Source organism: Mytilus edulis, chromosome 9, assembly GCF_963676685.1.
Source record: "Mytilus edulis chromosome 9, xbMytEdul2.2, whole genome shotgun sequence".
In the NCBI taxonomy this organism is placed as follows: Eukaryota; Metazoa; Mollusca; class Bivalvia; order Mytilida; family Mytilidae; genus Mytilus; species Mytilus edulis.
The window spans coordinates 43459836-43484111 of NC_092352.1; the positions used below are offsets into that span (position 1 = coordinate 43459836).

Consider the following 24276-nt stretch of genomic DNA (forward strand, 5'->3'; position numbering starts at 1 on the left):
AAAAAATGGCAGCTTCTAGAAACGGTGGTGTTGACAGAGTTCTAAGAAAATGTCAATCATGTGTGGACGCCGGCAATTTTTACGAAGCTCATCAAATGTACCGGACTCTGTATTTCAGGTACAGAAAAGTACAATGGAACATGTGCTTTCAGCAAAGTATACCGTCCAACTAATGAACGGAACATATGTGCAACTGAAATTTTTATTTTTTTTTTTATTAGGGGATTCCCAATAATTTGCCAATATTCATGATATTTGGCATCCTGTTTGATTTTAGTATTCATATATAAAATAGGAATTTATGAGGTTATGCTGTCTAATAATGACTTTATTAAAAAAAACATGTTAAAGTAAAAGGTCATGAATACACTGTCACTGGGGGTCAGGAATTTTGTTTTAGATTGTCATCTGGTCAATGAGTATGAGGGTGGTAATATGAAGAATAACAGAAAAAAATTGTTGCCTAATGCTGTTAGTGGTAAGTTTTGGTGCATGTCAATACATCTTATTGTTACCACCATTGCTGGACATCACACAGGTTGCAGTAAAGTGTTGACTTCATACTACAAAATTTCTGACACCTCAAAGGAAAAGTGATTGTTGTATGACATCAATAGTTCAAGTGGCAGAGATTCACGTGTCAGCAGTAAATAGCAATAAGGTGTTTAAAATGTACACTTTCTTTTATAGTACTGCAACCAGAGTTCATTTTTTAAAACTTTAATGGTCCGGAAGAACACACACCTAAATTATATATCGATGGAAAGAGGAAAACGTGTACAATAAGAAAAGTTGGGTCGTAAAAATCCAGAGTGGTCTCAGTTTTGTGAAATTGAGGTCAAAGGTCAGACAAAAAAATATCAATATTTCAACCACAAGGACAAAAAGGAGAAATATTCTGATATTTATTCAATAGAATGCTACAAAAACGATTCAATCATAAGCATATGCTATAAACGATGCTAAAACGACAAATTTTACTACTTATACGAAGAGCTGCCATTACAAAATGGCGTTGATTTGGAACCTTCTGATTTTTTTCCATTTAAGACATAGCAAAAGAAGAAGTGGCCTTGACCTTTTCACATCCATAAACTTTCATATTGTGTATAGTATTCCGCTATAGTATATTACAGAATTATTTTCTAAAGTACAAAACACCAGTTTATCAAATTATTTTAATATTTTTTCTATCTTTGAAAAAAACTAAATCCAAGCGCTGAAACATTGTTTTTAATTTTGCATCTTAAAGGTTGTGTATTTTGTGAAAATTAGTATCTAGTTATAGATAAATACATATTGTGTATTTGCAAAGTCTGGACAGAGCAGTTATAACACAAAATATACTATAGTCACCCGAGGCGAATGCGAGGTTTAAAAAAAAATTGAGTGTAAAACAAAGTCAGTTTGGAAAAATTATACAATGCAATGCCAATTTTCTAATGTTGTAATTTAAAATCAGTCATGATCCTTATATAACTTTTAAAAGCGACACACAATAGCTCAAGTATTCAAAAAATAGGGACATGAATCAATCTCGTAGTCATCATATGCGGATTCAGTACGCGTATGAGCATTACAAGACACTTCCCTTTTTTTATAAGGACAAATTCGGCGCAGGACAGAGTTTGTGCAAAGCAAACACAGTTTTTGAGTACAAATGCTATTTGGAGCGTAAATACCGTCATGATTCGGTCAAACTCGTCAGTTATAGTGTAACCTTTGCATAGGAAACACAAAAGAAATGTGAGTACAAAGTTTCGATCAATGTTCCTGACCCATATTCCCATATTCATATGCATGATGTATCTGCACTGTCAAGCCCAAATGTAATGGTGCGAATGTTGCAATAGAAACGATTGATTTTATAATAGCCATACATTTACGAATTTTTGTTATCTTTAGGGACAATATACGGTTCAGAAGCGCCTTTGTGTTATTTTTCATCAATTAACTAACAATGGACTTTTGAGCCTAGGCTCCGTGTTGAAGACCGGACCGTGACCTATAATGGTTTACTTTTATAAATTGTGACTTGGATGGTGTGTTGTATCATTGGCACTCATACCACATCTTCCTATAACTATTAACAAGCTATGCGGGCATCATTTCCATAGAAATACCAAAACGAGGACATAGCTCATAAGAGCACTGGTGGCAGGGTGACGTAATTGTTCTTCTTTTAATGTATCCTTGATATTTTCAGACACACCTTGGTGTAATTCTGAAAGTCTTAACATAGACTTCAATTTTCCTGCAGCAGATGAGCCATCCCCTAAATTGAGTTCAGAGCTAAACTCTATATTTCATATCCCTTGGCCCCACTGTGTCTGAATTGTAAGGTGTCACACTATCTAGTTAGTTCTGGAGTTTGGCAGTTGTTTGGTAAGCATGAGAGACAATCTTGGGTAAAATTGATCGGTATATATAGAGGATGTGCTACATGAGAAAGGCTTTTTCTTATGGAAGAACAAATCACATCACTAACAATCGTTATTAAGGAACTGACAGCAAGTTCAAATTCTAATTTTTCAGTAACTGTTTTACTTAATTGCACAGGTGTTGACTTCAATAAGTACTTGGTTATGCATGGATAAATGATTACTCACATTAATATGCACAACTTAAAAGACTGTCAACACGTTTAGAGGACTCAGTTTTGCGTGGTTTTCTGGGGTTTTTTTTTTAAGGTTTTTCTTTTACACAAAAACTCTGTTTTCATATCAAACTATAAGGAAGAAACTGAGTGCGAGATCGTAAAAAAGTGTCAGGTTGTGAGGATACATGTCGATAAGTTTGATCACATACATGTATATGGATTTCTGTTGTTTCTAATTTAAAGTTTCCCAAGGGTGACTGGGGAACCGAAATATGGTCACTTGGTCCTCCCCCGACCGGCAGTAAAACGAAGCGGGGCGTCCGTTTGGCTGTGCGGGATGTATCAAGTTCGCAGTCACATCCGGTCAGAATTGGGACGTTAAATCCGATGCCTCGTGTAAAGGGAGTGTCACGTTCTTTGCACGTTAAAAACCCTTGCATCAACTCTTTGAGGGGTCCGTAGGTGGCATGTTGAAATGGAAAATTTCTGTCCCAATCCAATATACCATCATTTTCCAGTGGCAGTCTAAATTTTTCCGATCATCATCCCGAATGGCCTCTATTATGACAAAACCTATACCTATTGTTTTTATTGTTAACTTGTTCTCGTCCTGATCATGCATGCAATATTTGTCACTGGATTTTAAGCAACCATCAATCAATCAATCAATCTAATTTAAAGACGCACCAATTTTGCCTTCTGGTGCAAGTCTCATAACATCACTGATGATTCGCCCACGGAAAGCAGAATATCAAGAGAAGTTGGTTTTAGCATCACCTTGTCACACACCAAATCTCTGCGAAACTTCAAAAGTACTTTTCCCCCGACCACTTGCATGCATTTTAATTGCTCTGAGGTTTAAGCATTGACATACAATGTATTTTCACACAATGTCAACTATAGTCATTATCCGGAAAAACCTCTTATCCGAAGGATTTGGTTAACTTTTATATAAAGTCAAAATTTTATTAACAAAAATATAACTTATTTACAGAAAATACACGAAAGAACTACTATATATATTCAAATCACTCAAAAATAAATTAACTTATCCTACAAAATATACATAATCACATCGAAACTATTAAATTCATTGTGAAGGAAAAAATAAATGGTGGAGCTGATTGACGGATAGGAAATTTCCGTAATTAAAAAAGGTACAAATGATGTTTTTATTTTTGAGTTTTTGACAAAATTGTTTGGAATTTGTCCAACAAAATTTGCATGCAGTATCGCAATAATATGTTTTGTCCTCTCAAATGTCAAATACTGTTTTTGAATCATATGTTTTCTCGTTTTCAAAGAAAAACGCGTTAAATTTCTATCTAAAAAACAGCCAACTATAAGTTTGAAAGTTTTACTTGGAGATGGTATTATATTTATGTCTTCATCATTCCGATTATCCTTGATGATATGTGCATAGAAAATATTTGCGGAAATAGCGGGAAATTTAACCAATAAATATTTTTTTGGATTTTAAGGTAACTACCCAAAACCGTAAATTGATGGTACCCCTATTAAAGGGATAAAATACAAAAATGTGACCATAGAAACTTTTTACGACCCGACGGAAATTAAAATATAGATATTATTCTATCATTTAAAACAATTTGCAGCCGTGTGTTATTCCGGACCATTAAACTCGTTAACTAAGCGTCTTTTTCGATGTCAGTTGCAGTACTATTAGACAATAAAAAAGTCTACTGATTTCGGCGAAATTAAGATAATATATTTCCAAAAATAATGGTTTTGGATAATTATTTAAGACCTCTAATGAATCATGATAAGGATATCTTGACAAAGCAAGGTAAAATTTTAACCAATTTTATGCTAATGTTAGCCGAAAATTACAGTTTGACCATTGACTTTAAAGGGCATTGGAAATTCCTCCATCTATATAGTATATACCTGTCCCAATAAATTAAAGCTTTTGAGATATTTCAGTAATGAACCTGTTTGACCGTATGTATTTTCTGCCATACACCTTTTTTATCTGTCCATTAAATATTGTTTTTGTAACAGAATATTTGTATAAGACTTAAGTTAACTACAACTTCAAAGGAAACAATGTAATTATCACAGCAATTATGAAAAATAATAGCAGGGTTTGACAGTATCTAAATACAAGTATGTTTGAGCCTGCAGGGCTAGTGAAATTAGTATTCTACTAGTCCTCTTTATCAATTCACTAGCCCTCTAAGTGACGATGGATGATTTAACTTTAAATAGAATAAAATGTCACCAATGTACATTTTTGTAGATAAATGTATGTTTTGAAAAACAAGCCTCATTTTAAAATTTGCTGTTACAAAATGTTAGAAATTATTATAAATTAAGGAATGTATCTCCCTCATGTAAAGCTCTGATTCCTTTCATGGATTTGGCTATACTTTTTGGACCTTTTGGATTATAGCTCTTCATCTTTTATATAAGCTTTGGATTTCTAATATTTTGGCCACGAGCATCACTGAAGAGACATGTATTGTCGAAATGCGCATCTGGTGCAGGAAAATTTGTACCGTTAATGTTATTATTTACTATTATCAATGATAATTTATCATTTAAGAAATCACATAAAGCAGATTATTCATCTTGAAGGTCCACAATGTTTCTTAGTAATATGAAAGACACCTTCAAGAAAACATTTATCCAGTCCAGTGAAAATGAATTTTTGTTTTGTGAACTTAATTTCTAATCATTAAGTTTAATTTGTATTTTCAGATACAATGGACAGAAAAAATACACAGAGGCATTGAACCTTATATACAATGGAGCTGTTACCTTACTTCAACATAACCAGGTAAAGTTCTGGTGGAGTTAATAATCATTTATTTGTGTCATGTATTTTTATAGAAAAAAGACAAGCTGACAAAAATATAAGCAAATGAGGCAGGTTACTGAAAGTCTGACTTACTGTATATTACACTACCTACTTTTTGGAATGATCCTCTTCAACAAGAAACCTACAAAAATATGCATTAAAAAAGAGGAATATATCTTTATAAGCATGATAAGTGAAAGCAAAACTGACCATGCTGACAATCATGACAGTACCATGGCATAAAAATGAAAAACAACTGGAAAAAAATAGTCTTAAAACTTGAATTCATATATAAAAAAGAATTAAATATCCAATATCAGGAAAAAGGTACAGAAACTCAAATTTTAGTCTCATGTCATATTACATTTAAGGATGTTTCCTCCTCTACTTTTTGAATTTTTGCCAGATTTTCAAAATCCTCTGGTTTTATCCATATATTAACTTTAAAAAAAATTGCCCACTAACCCTTTATTTTCTTTTCATATTTTTATAACATATAATTTAAAAAGCCATATTTAAAAATCTTATGAAATCCTTGTTATTTTTTCATAGTTTTTTAAACAAAAAAGGTGCCAATGTTAAGTGAAAGAAAAATCTAGAGAGAATTATTTCCCACCAAAATTTTTAGCTGCTTATATCTCGAAATCAAGCACACAGACCCTCCATTTTTTTCTGCTTTTTTAGTTTCTTTATTTATATACTTTCAATTTATAACAGGCTTTTAAAAAGCGTGTTATTTTTAAACAGAGTAGCGAACAACCTAATTTATTTATCACACCCACAATCATGTTGTTATAATGAAAATACATTGTACATTACAGATCTAGGGAATGATTTCTTCTCCATTTTGTTTTGATATTATGAGAATACAAACATACTCTTGATACTGATAAGTCTTATTTGAGGTAATGTTGAGCTGTATTATAATAACACACAGATGTATGTGTTATCAAAAACATGTGAACTTCTAATTTCTAACTTTATACATGTTATAATAAAATAATATATTTTTTTTTTTGGGTCTCTTTTTTAATCTTTTTTTTTTATATTTAATCCATATCTTATATTTTCTTACTTGCATAGCATTCAAGTGGAGCTGATTTAGCTATGTTGATGATAGAATTGTTGAATACTTCTACACAGCAAGTGACAGATGATACAATAGGTAAATATAAATATTGACTGTAAAGCCAAAAAGACAAGTGCACTTACATTGTTAAGCAAAACAACAGATATAGATATAAGAAGATGTGGTATGAGTGCCAATGAGACAACTCTCCATCAAAATAACAATTTTAAAAAAGTAAACCATTATAGGTCAATGTACGGCCTTCAACACAGAGCCTTGGCTCACACCGAACAACAAGCTAGAAAGGGCCTCAAAATTACTAGTGTAAAACCATTCAAACAGGAAAACCAACAGTCTAATCTGTATAAAAAAAACGAGAAACGAGAAACACGTATAAATTTCATAAACAAACGACAACTACTGTACATCAGATTCCTGACTTAGAACAGGTGCAAACATTTTAATGGATCCAAACCCTCTCCCTTTTTCTGATATACATTGAAATGCAACAGCAGCATGCACATAATCCAATAGTGAAATGAGATATCTATTTGCAAAGAACAAGGAAGTTGTCAGCTACAGGTCTTCATACTGCCTTCAACAATGAGCAAAACAAAAAGATTTTAAATTCAATATTCTTCTGGAAAATAAAATCATTCACCTCTAAAAAGCCTTCAAAAAATACTCCCATCTTATGCAATCATTTTTAAACTGCCACACCAGAAAAATAGGTGTTTGAGTCTTGTTACAACCTTTGCAAAAAAGGAGAGAAAATTTGCACTTGATTAACAGGTATGTGTCAACATAGTTGATATGATTTAAAAGGTAGTTTATCCCAAACAACACCATGGCTACTATATGTTTTCATCATGATAGTAAACACAATCAATCTAGCATTAACAAATGCAAACACAATATTCTTTTTATATTTCAGATAAAGTTCTACAGATATTTAATCTGCTAAATGCTGATTCAGCAGAAAAACATAATTTTATGATAGCTGCAATTCGATGGTCAATGAATGTTAGTCAACACAAACGTGGACATCCAGATCTACATCAAAAATTTGGTCTCGCTTTTTGGAAGGGTAAATATTATAGAAAACACTATTAGAAAACATGTAATAAATTTTGTGGGTTTTTTTTGTTTTGATTTTTTTGTGGATATCTGTTTTTTTTTTGTATTTTGTAAATTGTGACACATATTTGATCATATTGATGTAATACAAATATGTTATTGAATATTAGAATTATTAACATGGTTGGAAAAAATATGAAATGCTTCAAATGCTTGTGTTATGATTCATTTTGAAACAACTCTGTATATTCCATAGATAATAAAGGACAGGGTCATAAATCAGAATGCAAACATCTACAGTTATAGGACATACAGTAAAAACAAACATTATCCCAACTTCTTTTCTTCTTCAATCAGTCATACTTTCAAGGAGCTTATATTAATTACTTAAACAATATGAAACAACAATATAAAATGAAATACTATGTATGTGCTCTTTTTCCCTTAAAGTTATGGAATTATTTTATTCTTTCAGACAAGAATTATTCTCAGGCCAGATACCACTTTATCCATTCCGCTGATGGTGATAATTGTGCCTTGATGTTGGTAGAATTCCATGTCAACCATGGATACTCCTCAGAAGTTGACATGTTCATAGCACAAGCAGTTTTACAGTATGTTAATAAGATAATTTTATTAAGTCTCAAGCTGTATTTGTTTTAGACTAATTTTTGATCATGTTATACCTATAGATTGGTTGATTGATTATTTGCTGTTTAACACCACTTTTAGCATATTATTTATTTCTTGACAGTCATCTTAATGGCTGGCCTGAATTATTTACTGATTTAAAAAAAAATCATTTCCATGAATAGAAACTTTGAAAATGTTGATATTTAGAGGTCTTACATAAGCCATGATAATTCAAACAAACAATATAAAAAAGATAATGCAAGAAAAAAATTAAAATATTTGTACATATACAGAATTGTCCAGGAAGGTATATATCACTTGAATAATGACATTATAAGTTGACAGAACTTGGATAAGCCAACAAGTATGAATTTATTCTTATTATTCAATAACTCTTAGAAACTAATAAACTTTTTACCCAACATATCTCTGCAGGTAAAAACTGTATTCTTTCAACATTGAAGAAGGTACAGTTAAATATATAATGAAATTCATCTCCCAATTCTTCTTTCTTACATAAATCACAAACTCTAATCCATCAATAATAACTAATCTATCCTATTTGATGGGTAAAAAAACCTAACTACTGCATTTAGATTTGCATCTGGCAGTGGTGTCCTAAATCAGTTAGATAATTTTCCATACAAAATTCGACCATTTTGACATTTAGATCAATTAAATATTTCATTCTTCCAATTGTTTACAAACAAATCATGGTAAAACTGATAAACAGTAACATTAAGGATGACCAGTAAGAAGCTTACACAAAACATTGATATGGCCCACATGAATTTATTTACAGTTTAGAAAAAAATATTTACACAAATAGATAGGTTTTGATTGAAACAAATTTGAGCAAGAGTTACTTCCCTTTAAAGCATGTTGGAGCTCTAAGTACACGAATTCCTCCATCAATCAGTCACATTTAACTTGTTATATAGAGCGTTAGACTTGAAAAAAAAGTTTTTTCCTGAACAATTTTTATTTAAATTTCTTTAGGCCTTAATTTATCACTTCAACCTAGTAAGGATATTTTATCAGACTTGATTGTATCACAGGGTTCAATTTTGGTTGCCTTATAAGAAAATCATCTGTTTATACGTTCCAAGGGAAATGACTTGGACAAAAATAAGTTGATATCAAGCTTGTATACACAAATTATAGATTAATATGAGGCAATCTCTCAAAAAATGTAGTTGAGCATGAAACACTCTTTAGACACTGTATCCTCCTTGTAGCATATAAAGCAATTCTGTAAGTTACTGCAATGTATGAGAAAATACGAAGAGAAGACATATGGTATCAGTTAATAGATAAATACCTTCTGGGGTTGCATAAAACTAAAAATGTAGTTCAAGAATTTACATGTTCATGATAATTTAATGCATTATATTATACAATCTTTTATGTCTTTTCCAGATATTTATGTCTACAGAATAAAGATACTGCTCTGATAGTGTTTACCAATTATACAAAACAGCACCCAGGAGTGTGTAAGGGGCCTCCTTATTTACTGCCTTTACTGAACTTTGTATGGTTTCTATTATTAGCATTAGAGGGGTAAGAAATGGAAATGTAAAAAAACATATTGTTTTGTTTATAGAAAATCTAAGTGTATAAAGTGAAATTAGATCATATTAGTTCCTGATTATTTACATGTCTCACTGCATCCAGGTGTTTGTCCATATTGAGCGGTAGATGTATAATGAAGGAAGTTTATTGATATTTATTTTGAACTTTTTGAGACGATTTTCAGAATGACATCAGATGCTAGTTTGTTGATAAATGTCCTGTAGAGAACATTACATGCATATACACTGCTATACAATTAAAAAGTGATATTTGTACTTGCTCTTCTTTTTCATTGTAAAATGAAATTAAAGAAAACAGTAGTTGAAATAGATACACATCTAAATATTTTTGTTTTATTTCAGGGGGAAGGTAACAGTGTTTTCTATTCTCTGTGATAAATATGAGTCTTCTATCAAGAGAGATCCAAGTTATAAAGAGGTAAACATTAGTTTTGAAAAAATTAAAAACATTTATTTAAGAATTGAATGCTTCTTTTTGTAACTTCATTGGGGTGTAAAAGCGTTGACCGAAGTACATTTTGTATGAATGCGGAAGTGTTCATTCTAAAAATGTGCGCACGGTCAACGCTTTTACAACCCTATGAAGTTACAAAAAGAAGCATTCAATAGCTTATAATTACATTTTTTAGCTGGGATCATGAAAACACGAATTATATCAATTTGTTATTTAATTTACTTGTGCACTTTATTGTGGGACCTCGTGTTATCATGAATGAAAAGTTTTATTGAGTAATGCAATTGCTTAAGGAATAACACGCCATGTGTAGTTAGCCAATCAGGGTTTGACACTAACATTAAAGGTGATGTAGTCCACAGGACTACCAAGAAAAAAATTTGGGTAGTCCTGGTAGTCCACCTCTATCCCCGATGAGGGCCTCAATGCGGGCCGAACTAGCTAGGGGGGTTTGGGGGCATGCCCCCCCCCCCCCCCCCAAGAAAATTTTTCGAAATAAGATGCAATTTCCTGCCATCTGAGCACCTCAATAGCACACAAATGTTCATTTGAGTTTTGAAAATTTAATTTTTTTTTCAGATAAATTAAAATTGACACTCAGTGAATAAATTTTATTACTCCTGAACTTTTACCGTCAGAAAAATTTGAAAAATGAAATGCAAAATCTGCAATCTGAGACAATTTCTAAGGCCTTGTTAGGTGGAGTTATTTGACCTTCTATTCCAGGATTATTTAGAAAAAAAAACGATAAAAATAAGTCAAAGTTTTCATTAATTCTTCAAACAGTAATTGTAGTGATACAATGTCTTTGTTTGTGAACTAGAGGTCAACTTCATCATCACTGTTGAAAGCAATTGAGTGGATATGTTGCTAAAACAAAATGCCTTTAATACCATTTTGAAAGACATGCATATATGGTTTTTTTTTAATAAGAAAGCCACCAAAAAATATTGTTGGCTTTTTTTTCAAACTACCTCTTCCTGTTTCTTTTTTTGGGGATAATAATTTTTTTATCCAAATTTGGGAAGTTTTTTTTTTTAACTCTGACACCTACGTTTTTATTGCTGACCTTTTCTGTCTTTTCTGCAGTTTCTTCACATTTTGGTTATCAGACATTTTCATTTTACATTAAAATCCCATGTGTTACAAACACTGTGAAGATTCTGATCAGAAATCTGGATCTCATAAGTGCTTTCATAATAACAATATAAAATTTACGTTCTTCCAAATGCCATCACTGTCTTTGAAAAATGTAAACATAATTGGGAGGACTTTTATGCCAATTTTTAGCATTGAAATAGCCAGACCATATACAAATTTCCAGGTGGTCCACAGGACTACTGATTAACCATGTTTTGGTAGTCCTCCTAGATTTTAGGGGGGCACCGGACTACCGTTAATGTCGAACCCTGCCAATCAGAATAACGTATTGTAGTGAAACATACATCTAATGTAATTATTTACAAGTTTATCGTGTAGACATTTAATACTACATGTATATAAATGGAAAATTAATGATGAGAATTCTTGCATAGTACTTGCTTCTTAATTAATGTTAGTTTTATATATCAAGAATGTTAGCTTTGGTATTGAGATTTACTATATTTTCTTGCATTTTAGATTTTTTCAAGAGATCATATGCGTTCACTAAATAATACACCAGCTTGATGTCAAAATAAATATAGAGCTGAGTGCTTGTTTTTGTTATATTTGTAGGTTGCTGTACAAATGTTTGAAGGCAGTTTTACACAAATTCCCCAAAATTAGAAAGGGAGAGAAAAAGATTAAAATATTAGCATGCAAACACCTTTCAGATAGCAAACTATTGAATAAACTTACGTAATATATCAAAACGTTCATTGCAATGACAGACTTTAATTAAGGAAAAGATATGGAAATGTTTATTTGGAATTGTCATTAAAAATCAAATGATATAACATCCTTGTGATACCTTGTGGGATTAAATTTTCATGGTATTATTTTTTATTTTCAGTATTTAGATAAAATTGGTCAATTATTCTTTGGATTGCCACCACCAAGGAAAAGCCAACAGGGCATGTTTGGTAAGTAAAAATTATAATATAGTAAACATTTTAAATTGAAACGATTCAAAAGTCTTAAACTTTTAGAATATATTTTATTTAAATTGTGATGGTCTTCAAGTTGTGAATATTTAGATTTATAGATAATTATAAACACAAAATGTTTTTATTAGAAAGCATAGTGTGAAATGTATATTTAGCATATTAATCTATTGCAATACAAAATCATAATATCTAATAAAATTTGTAGATTTAGCTAATAAAGTCCTTATATTTGTATAAAGTAATATTCGTTTATAGTGGAAAATTAATTAAAAATTGCTTGCTAGTCCCTCTCTGTGATTACCATTAGATAACTGGTTCATTTCCCAATCAATCAATCATGAAGGGAAGATAAATAATTCGACTTTCATTCATAGTCTTTTTTCAAAAATGATGAACGGTTCTTTATATTGGTATGTAATCATTTTAAACGTTTCAAATTTATGAAATCATATTCGTACATCAATGTTTTGGATACACCAATAACAAAAACTGAAATATATTGAATTGATACATTTTGTAATTATTCAAAATTATATCAGAAACCTAAACTTAATTATAAAAAATGAACCTGTTAAGGGTAGACAAAACTCGCATAACTTTTTCGAATTGGCACATAATACAACGGAATTTCACTCTTGCATAAAAATGGCACATCAATATAATTAACTTTGCAATCGTGCTCCACCTTCAATGATGATTCTAAATTATAAATATAACCAAAAGTTGTTAATCTATAGATAGTGGAGACTAATGAAAGCTAACCTACTGTAAAAACATTTCTTTGCAATTTTTTAAAACTTCCTCAGAAAAATGCTTGAGCCACTTGACTTTCATAGCTCAAAATTAACGTTTTTACACAATATTTGAATAAAGTAGTTAAAGATTATTCGCTTCTCAAAGTGTAAGACGCAATAAAAATCGTATGCTTGCACCATCTTACCGAAATACGGATTTAATTAAGTCCTGAACATTTCGACATTTCTTCGTATAGTTTTATCAAAACCGGTTTTAAACAAATCACAAGTACGTGTTAAGATCCGACTAATACCTATTTCCCGATATGGTCAGGTAAATTTGCTAGTATATTGTATGATTGATGGAGAGACAGCTTATAACCAATGATAGGACAAAAATCTTGAAAAATATTTTGTAACTAAAGACTATCTTGCCTTTTCCTTAAAATTTCGATAGAATTGATAGTGGCCAGGGTCTTAAAAAAAGTGAATCCCAGGCATCTACTTCAAATGATTGCTCTTGTTGTACTATTAGATCATATTAAATTATGATTTTCCTAATAAAAACCAGTCTTAATTAAACATTATTTATCTTTTTCTATATGACAGGTAATTTACTAAATACTTTACTAGGAGGAGGGGAAGAAGAACCTATGCAAACATCAACAGAATCAGTTCCGTCTCCGAAAGTGGAAAAAGTGGAATCTGTTGTAGATTTGGACTAGGATGTCATCATTGTTATAATTATAAACAATTGTTGAGATGTATTCATTGACTGTTCGTTTATTTATGAATTCAGTAAAAAATATTTTGTGTTTTATAGATTTACTTCATAGTTGGGGAAAAATTCAATCTTGGTATGAAAGCAAAATATTTCAGTGATAATATAACCTCAATTTCATACATGTATTCAAAGTTTTGGTATTATTTTTGTTGGAGTGAAAATGTCAAGAGACTTTTTTTTGAGTGAGAGTTTTATTGGAACAGTTTAGTACTTTTTATTTATATTAGGAAAGACAACAGTTTAAAAATGAATATTATCCATGGTTCCTGTAGGTTCATTAATTTTTTTAGGGTACCAATTTTCATTGATCGAGGAAAATACACATATTTGTAGACATTTAATTTGATGATTTTATCAATTTTTCATACATTCTTATAGAATATTTGTAACTCTTTGAACATTTAAATTTGTGGGTTGTTAGATCAGAAATGTAATGAACTCAAATCATTCTGGTATGTCAATAACTAGAAATGTTTAGTCTATAAAAAATTCATATTTTTCCTACCTCAGAAAACATCAATAGATATCTGTTAATTGCAAGGCGGTCAGCAATATAAGTTTTACACATACAAGCTGTTTCAAATTGTTGAATGTGTTTGCTGAGTGAATGTGTCAAACATTGTATGTATATAGTGCTGTTACATGAATTATATACAAAAATATTTAAATTATGGTATAAAGCTCAGTCTGGAAGCATTTATATTTCTGTTTATTGATAATTTTGGGTTTGCAGGTGTTACTTCATAATGATACATTATAAGTTAAACATGAAAATGTACACACATACCTACATTGTTATTATTTCTAAGATATGCATAAATTATTTATGATAATTGATATTTCATTTGCTCATCTTTATTTTCTTTGAAGCATTTCTTTGAAGCATTCTTAAATGGTTTCTCTTATAGAGAAAAATATTGTATTAAAAAATTTCTTTTCGCCTTTGAAGGATATTTTGTCAATATTGCCCTCACTTTCTTTAAAAATTAATTTAAAAATAAATGAGAAATTTGACATTGGCCTTATCACACTCCTATTTGTAAGTATCAGTTAACTACATGTAAATATGACATGCATGAGGTTGTAGCGTTTAGCAGTTCCTGAGTTATTTAAAATATATATTTGTCACAATTCTCAGGAACTACTGATTTTAATTGACAAATGTACTAGATAGACAAGGCAAATGCAATAAAGTCCACTTTTAGATTGGGACATAAAAATAAATGTTTCTTAGCCAAAAAATACTGATCCCCTTAATGGAGAAAGTAGGCTTCTGGACATATTTATTCCATGAAAAACAAAGAATCAACATGCATCCCCCTTAATGGAGAAAGTAGCTATATATTTCTTCGATGAAAATAAAAAGAAATTACATGCATTTTGTGAGTTTCAATGGTCTGCCGAGTTTCCTTTCAAATATGTTTTTTCTGTTTTCATGTTATTAACACAGTTGGTGAGAAACCATTGTATATTAAGTGCTTGTAACATGTAAGTTATTTATTTTTTCATATTATGTGAAACATACAGCTTTATAGCTCTATAAACACAGCTTTTTCACGTTTAAAAGATGGGAAATAAAAGTAACACAACAAAATCATTACTGAATTTTATTTATTTATGAGTAAATATAAGTGTTCATGTACAAACAAGTTTGTCAGATATTACCTAGCTGTTGCATATCTGTCAAACAAGAGATGAAATAAACAAATTATCATCGTCTTATTAAGGTACTCTCCTATATTCTAGATGGTAACAACAATCAAAATAATAAAACATAAGCACTTGATGTATGGAGTAATTCAAATGAAATTTGTGACAGAACGGTAGACATTTTAAAAAATAGGAGTTCTGATTGTCAAGTATTTAGAAGACTTAAAGTGAAGGTTATCCTGATAATATGTATATTGGCTAAGACTTTACATTTAAGGATTGTATTTGGCTGTTTAATGTTCAGTTTCCAGTTAATGGCATATTCAGGATAAAAACCTGTTAATGTGCTATGGATATGAACCCAGCTTTGTATTTGACTGACACACTTCGTCTTGAATTTTAACATGCTAGTTCAATCTTTTTAAGATGTGAGATTTACTGAATATTTAAAATTTAAAAGTTTCTACCATTGAAAAGTAATGTTGACAAATGGGTAAAGAGCTAAAAATCTATTTTAATGAATACAAGAATAATACCATGTTCTTTTCAAAAATTGAGGGTAATCATTGTTAACAATAGAGAAGAAGATGTGTTGTAATTGTCAATGATGCAACTCTCCACCAGACATCAAATGACCTATATGTAACAAAAAAAATGGATTTCTTTCCATCTATCTTAAATCTTCTCTGTTTTCCTGTTCCCATATGTATGTCTTTTGATGACTCGATTTTGTGAAAATTATATGATTTAATGGAGAATAGCTTATCCTTGGTTTTGATAATTTTCAATGATCTTATTCTAGAGTTGTATGACTTTGACACATTGGACAATTTTAACACCCTTTCAACTGCTAAAGCAATAAGCTCTTTTTGAAAAATATATGTTTAGGTGAAAGGGTAACAAAAAGTAAAATCACTGAATTCAGAGGAAAATTCAAAACGGAAGTCCTTAATCAAATGTCAAAATTTAAAAGCTCAAACACATAAAACGAATGCATGACACAGTCATTGGATTCTATTGATTTAGCCCTTACCATGCAGGTTCTGTCATTTCAAGGGATTGATGTGACATTTACGGTTTTCAGTCTCAAATGGTGTTCCATGGCTTCAACGAGAGATTTGTTTGTTATCATTTTACAGAAAATTGCAATAAGTATAAACTATTTGTCTTCGGCCTTCCTCGTAATTTTAATGACTGAAGAAACAAAAATTCAGAACCAGACATACAGGATTGCCAAGGGATTTTTTTTTGATAAGGTAGATGATATTGTTTGCACAGACACACAAGGCAAGGAATTTGGAAGTTCAAAGGTTTTAAACATGCAGAAATACGTCTAAAGTAAGTGTTTGCAGATAACAAGGGCAATGGCTAATTCAGGTTTGCAGCTATATTTATATTTGAATTTCAATGAGACAAAAGAGCTATGAGTGTTTGGGCATCTGCTCGGGAATTGAAGAAAAAATGTGCCAATTATAAGTGGCTTGTCTGCAATAAAGATTGACAACCTTCGATGGAGTCTTTGTATAGAATTTTAATTACAGTGATATATTTTTTATTTAGACTGAGAAAGGATTTATTTACTCCAATATTATAAATAGTTTGATAGTCAAGTATTTCCGAAGATTGAAAGTGAAGGTTTTTGAAATATATGAATATTGGCTAAGATTTTACATCCAATGATGTTGGCTGTTCTGTTTCTAGTTATATGCATATTCATGTTCGTGTAATATGCATAGACACCCTACTTTGTAGTTGACAGACACTCTTAATCTTGATATTAAACATGCTAGTTCAAACTTTAAAATGTTAAATTAACTGAGCATTTTAAAATATAAAAGTTGAAACATATTGACAAATGGGTAAAATGAAAGAATCTATTTTCATGAATTAAAGGGAAATACCATGTTCTGAATACATGTGATGGGAAATCAAGGTTTGTTTTTTAAGTAGAAGATATGGTGTGATTTCCAGTTAGACAACTCTCCACCATACATCAAATGATGCAGAAAGTACCAATAATTGTATTTCTTACCATCAGTCTTTAATCTTCAGTTTTTCCTTGTTGTCAACAACATTGTCATTTGATTACTCAATTTGTAAAACTTGTATGATTTTATGAAGAATACCTCATCTTTAGTTTTGGCAATTATTAATGATCTAAATCCTGTTTTGTAAGACTTTATTCACATTGGAGAATTTTTAACACCCTTTCAACTGCTAAAGCATCAAGCACTTATTGAAAACAAATATGTTTAGGTGAAAGATCAGCAAAATGAGTTAGTCAATACCATGCAGTTCAAGTCATTTCAAGAGTTCGAGGTCATTTACGGTTTTTGGTCTCCCACGGTGGTCCATGGCGATTTGTTTGTCATCATTTCACAGAAAAAATACTAGTTTAAGCTAATTGTCTTTGGCCTTAAGTGTAATTTAATAACTGAAGAAACAAAAATTCGTGCCACCCATTCTTTATTGCCAAAAAGGACCTTTTTTGATTAGATATGTGGAATTATTTGCATCGACCATGAATTGGGAAGTCCATAGGTTCTTATAAACATGCAGAAATTCATCTGCTGTGGGTTTGTTTTAGATAACAATGACAATGGCTAATTCGAGTATGCCACTGTATTAGAACTTGAGTTTAAAACATAAATGCTAAAGCCTCTGTTTGGGAAAGCTATTGCGCCAATAATAAGTGGTGTGTCTGCAATAACGAATGTCAATCATTCGATAACGAAATTGGAGTTAGTTTTCTTTGTATATAGATTGCAATTGCAGTGTGTAAACAGAGAGAGGATAACTATCGTGTTTATCATGTATAAGTTGACTCTTTCGAATATGCTACTGTGCTTTTAAAAAAATTAATACATTTGTTTTTAAGAATAAATCTTTCCTTATTCTTTAATACAATTTTTGAGTAAAAAACATTTAAATTTTTAATAGGATAGAAACAAATTAAACACAACGTTATATTGTTGTAAATAACAGTTTTTATATTAATAAAAATACTATAGAATATAGAAAAAGAGTAATGAGAGATACAGAACTTTAATATTGCTCATCACTTGCATACTGATTTTTTATCTGAGTCAAAATGTATTGCTATTATACTAGTCCCATGTTTTATATACCGTTGGTCGTCGTTTCGTCTTATTCCTTTTTCCACAATGTTTGTCTTTTGTCGATTTACTGTTTTTATTGACCCATATCCTTAGTACATTTTTTCTCCTTTTCAAACATACACCTTGTACATATGTAAAGAACAGTAGTGCCACCACACAAAGTCGCACTAAAGGCACATTATGAAAACAAAATCCAACTAAAATCAGATAAACATAGTCATAGCAGTAAATGAAAATAATTAAATATAAAGCTTGAACGGTTGAAACAACGTCATCATTGTGTTAAAAGGAATGTACTGCAACGCACTGTTATCAACAACGTGCATCGTGCACAACGTCTGAAGATTTGGGCTAATTGATTTGTTTGAAGGTCTTATCAACTGATCAGATGAAGTTTCACTTTACATAGTTTTCGAACATCCAGATCAGTCAACAATAAAATATATTGAAAAAAATGCCGAACCTTATTTTCCAACATAATGTCTATAAAGCAAGACAACTTGCCATTGGATTAAACCATCGTCTGATTGATAGAAGGAACTGTATACCATTAAAAATAAATAAAATTCTGACACCCTGTTCCGAACAAGAACTTGACATCATCTCGTTCATAAATCGTTCTGTCATCAAATCTCGCCGATCCTTTGTGCAGACATAACAATTATCAACTTTTAATCATTTCTGTCAAAGATCAGTGAAGATGAAAACACATTGCAAATAATTCTTTGATATAAAAATGCAATAATATTCTAAAATTCTGCCAGAATCGACAAGCGTGATAAAATAAAATGTAACATAAAGCTTGTTAGGAAATTACTTTTGTTCTAACAGACCATACTGACAATTGCCGAAACGGAAATCATTCCTAAACAGCCAAATTTAATCAGCGTTCATAATTTTTGTTTTTCCTCAAAACTAGGAAATCAGTAAGTCTAGACAAATAAACAGAATATGATATCCAAGCAAAAGTACAAAAATCGGCTAAAATAACTAGTCGATGTATTCATTATAAGTTATACCATAGTTGTGGGTTTATACCTATTTGAGCTTAATAGAACAATGCACTTTCTTTGGTTAACTTATATATAGGAAATTCTTGAAACTGGCTGTAGTCGCAAAAATAGATAGAGTTTCAAATCATAAGAACACAGAACTTTAAAAACATTTGGTGTCGTACAAAACAAGAAGGTGCAGTATAAATTCGGTGATATCTTCTCTTTGTCTGAAATGCTCTCATCCTCTATAACATAAACCGGGCTTATTATACAAAAAGCAAAATAGATATGTAGTTAGTAAAAAAAGAAATAAACCAATTAAGCTCATTTGTGCTATGGTACGAAAAATTAGAAAATGCATTGGACATTATACAAAATAAAAGAGCTACGTCATACATTTATATACAATGATAATAGTGATCATTAACAAAATTAACTTATCTAATTCAATTAATCTTTAAATCTCTAACAATACTAACATATTTGCAAATTTACAATGTAATAAATGTGAAATGCTTTTGAAACTAAAGAAAACATAGAATCAAGCAATATTGTACTAATACAAATTCCTATTTGCCGTTAATTTTTGGCTCCATGGCAGACTATCATTTAATCCCTACGTAAATACCAATTACAGAAAGTCGGACATCCTATTTAATCCCTACCTGTATGCCAAAAAGGAAACTTATTGAGAGATTAAAATATAAATAAAGACAACAGTAGTATACCGCTGTCAAAATGTCATTTGAGAGAAACCAAATCCTGTTTAAATACTTAAACCGACGGAAACACATCAAATATAAGAGGAAAGCAACAAGTGCAACAAAAACAAACGCCAACATGCATATAGTTTGTGGAAAACCTCTTCAACCATCCAAATTTACAATTAAATCGTTTACACGTACTTATATTTCATACAATTGCATTTCAAATTGTTCCATACCAACAAAGAAATACGTTCTTATCAACGGACCCATTAGAACGGAATTAGATATCTTAACAGAAATGTATTTATATGTGGTGTTTTATCAGAATCTGGTTTCTGAAAATAGTGATCACGTTGGTTTGTTTGCTGACGAAAATAGCATTATAAGATTGGTTGCCGCCAACCCGAATCAAATGACTTTAAAAGGATGTTTTGTTTTGAAAAAAAATAATTTAGACGACTTTCAGTAACTGAGATGACGTCAAGTGATGACAACAGTGAAATAAGGACCATTAGACCAGACCATGTGGTGACCTAAAAAAAAAGAAGCAGAATGCACTTTTAAGTAGAGGCTAATCGTGTTAATTGTTTTGTGACTTTGTATGAATCCCAGGAAGTCATAAAGTTTATTAAATAACCCATGACTTACAGATTATTTGAAAGTTTAAGATTTTTTTCTGTATTTAAGCATTTAATTAAATCTTTTCTTTGATGTAACCATTATATCATATGTTTAATGCGTTGTTAATACGTTTATATCTTTCAAAATCTACATCTGTTTTAATTTCAAACAATTTTTATGAAATTTGGTCTGTTTGATCTCCAACCTGAGCGTCAAACTAGTTTACATCAAAATTTTAAAAAATGAGATACAAGCGTGTTTATTGAATTCATTCATACAAATTCTATTTTATTTAAACTGTCCAAGTGTAATAGAATTTCTATAATAAGAGAAAAAGGTTCTATCATATAACAATCAAACGCATGTGAGAAATATAACGTTTTTGACGCTGGAGCCTCTTGAGCGCCGATGCCATTACTTGGTGTGCTTTTTTTTAAATCCGCTCCAATGAAACCACAGCACCAGACTTTGCGATGTCTAGTTTATTTTTTTCTAAATGCATCGCCAAACTTTCTTACTCACCATAACATGATTGGCTTTACTAAAATGGAACATAATATAACACTACCAATTAATGGCTGGTTCCATTTCTTCCTATGTTATATTCTGCAATATCCTAGTATCTATGATGATATATTTTTTAATTCAATAGATATAAGAATATTATGGGGTATGAATGCCAATGAGACAACTCTCCATCCAAGTCACAGTTCATAAAAGTAAACCATTATAGGTGAAAGTATGGTCTTCAACACGGAGCCCTGGCTCACACCGAACAGCAAGCTATAAACGGCCCCAAAAATTACTAGGTTAAAACCATTCAAACGGGAAAACCAACGGTCTAATCTATAAAAAAACGAGAAACAAGAAATACTTATAAACCACATCAACAAACGACAATTACTGAACATCACAATCCTGACAGTAGTTTCAACACACTTGACGGTATCTTCTATAATGATATAATGTTGGTGTCAAATACTTTGACGAGTGAATTTATAATCAAACTTTCTAGACTCATGCTTTATCGTTTTTTTTGTAGGGATAATGATCACCTAGCTCTTTCCATATTGTTTAGCTGCAGTGGTAACGACGTTTAGCTCACATTTCGTTTTCTTTAGGTTTATTTCGTAACCACACTTTATGTAAAAGTATAGATTTCTTTAAAATTATATAAATCAAGTATTGCAAATAATAAACAAAAGCTTGAAAGTTTTAAAACTATTCATTAAGTCTCATATTTACATAATCCACATGAATGTCTGCGGTCGTCAAGCATGAATAAGCCGCATACTATAGCAAATATTTCTTAAGCAGCTAATGATGCCAACAGCAAATTGGATGTCCAGAAAATTAAGTACAAGCACCTCTTAAGGATGTACATTGGTGAGGTTTTAGAATTTGTGTTAGATGTTCGGAATGCTTGGTTTTCTACCATACGATACAAGGTAAAATATTTTGCCCCATAACACCCATTTATCTTTTTATATAAGAATTAATAGCTCATAAAAGGTAATTTGACCAAATTTAAGCAGATTCTTGATTTTTTTTCCTTTTGATTTGAGACCCAAATAATACCAATGCAAATATAAGGTAAAAGTCCGAGTCAGATTTTCCCGCCACAGTAAAAAAAGGTGCCATAATTATGCGACATGCCCTTGTCATTGTTCAAGTCTTTATACTACGTTAGGAAAGACATTTTTTTTTCATTGTTGTTTTGTGTAAATATGTACATAAGAATATACATACTTATATTTATGAATTTCACCATTTACAAGCCTAAAACATAGATTTTTGTTCACACCTAACGTGTCGTACAGCCGGACAGTAAACCAGACTCATATATTTCATCGTGTACTGATGATGCAAGCGTTAACCTATGATTTATCTATTTTGAGTTCAAATTAAATGGACAGAAACGATCGTAAGTTAAAAGTTATGATCGTTTTATTGTCCAATAAAACTAAAATATAAAACAAGGAGCCAGTTCGACTTCTTTGGTTCTCAGAACTGCTTTTAAAAAAAATGAATAATTAAAAAGTAAACCATTTATGAAATAATAACGAATTTCCCCACGAAAGGTGAAAAAACTAACAACTAACGCGAATCGATTGATTTACTATAAAAGTATCAGTTAAAAATGCATAAAGAAGGTTCAACGCAACATTCGCTTAAATTATATATGGTAAAACCAGTCATTCGTAAGACAAGTAATTAATGCCGAAACCGCCATTAAATGAAATTGATTAACAACAAATTACATCATTCTTTATGCATATTTATCATAATTTTCCGAACATAAGTCAAGTACAAACTTGATGCATGTCGTAAACTTGAAAATGTTTGATATTGAACACTAAATAAAGTCATCATATATATAGATACCAGGATTAAATTTTGTATTTACGCCAGATGCGCGTTTTGTCTACAAAAGAATCATAAGTGATGCTCGAATCCCAAAAAAGTTAAAAAAGCCAAGTACGAAGTTGAAGAGCATTGAGGACCAAAATTCCTAAAAGTTTTACTAAATACAGCTAAGGTAATCTATTCCTGTGGTAGAAAAACCTTAGTATTTCTACTTATGGATAGCATAGAATTAAGAACTGTATAATGATATATTCAGAATGACTATTCGAGGTTTTCATAACTTTACCTAAAAAACACAATCACCTTTATAAGATATATTTATATAAGCATAAGCCACAAAAAGGAATATTATCCGATGAAACAGAATGGTGTTCTCTCAAATCAAGAGCTTCTTCAATATAGATACAAATTGAATTTTGTTCTTTTTCAGAATTACGATTTAAAAGATACTTTATAGAAAGTATCAAGTTTAAAACTCAATTATTCAATAATGTCTTCATTTGATAATAAAATATATAAAATTTTCAGGAAAATTTATATATAATTCAAATCATGTAGCATTCATTGTTTGATTTATTGTTGACTCGTCTAAGTTGTGTGTAATAACTGCTTTTAATATTCTATCTTTAATATTAAAAATACGTTTTAGGTGGATGATATATTACGGAGGCAAATTAAGTTACGTTAAAAAATTAATATAATAGTTCACATGCAACTAACAATTCTTGCCATTTGATGCACACCCCTAAGTTAATTTAAAACATCTTTATTAATAACCATCGATGGGTGCCGAAGTGCATCGTCGTAGAAATTTCAGTTTACATTGATCTTTTACTGCTGGACACGGTAAGTGTTTTCATTCTCGAAAGAAATCATTTTAATGAGCCTACCTCAATTGATACAAGCATAATTTCACCCAATAAAAACAAAATGATAGAACCCATTTGTTTTTATAGGAATTTTGTAA

The 24276-nt window shown here is 30.8% G+C and overlaps 1 protein-coding gene across 1 annotated transcript; it reads left to right on the forward strand.

Moving 5' to 3' along the window:
• The first annotated feature begins 2 nt into the window (after positions 1 to 2).
• LOC139488417 (Golgi to ER traffic protein 4 homolog) lies at positions 3 to 15447 on the forward strand. The gene is made up of 9 exons (XM_071273985.1): positions 3 to 118; positions 5321 to 5399; positions 6504 to 6585; positions 7424 to 7576; positions 8042 to 8180; positions 9619 to 9759; positions 10134 to 10209; positions 12239 to 12308; positions 13676 to 15447. Exons 1-9 carry the CDS (start codon positions 6 to 8, stop codon positions 13789 to 13791), a joined length of 969 nt encoding a protein of 322 aa, XP_071130086.1. The 5' UTR covers positions 3 to 5; the 3' UTR covers positions 13792 to 15447.
• Positions 15448 to 24276: the final 8829 nt, after the last annotated feature.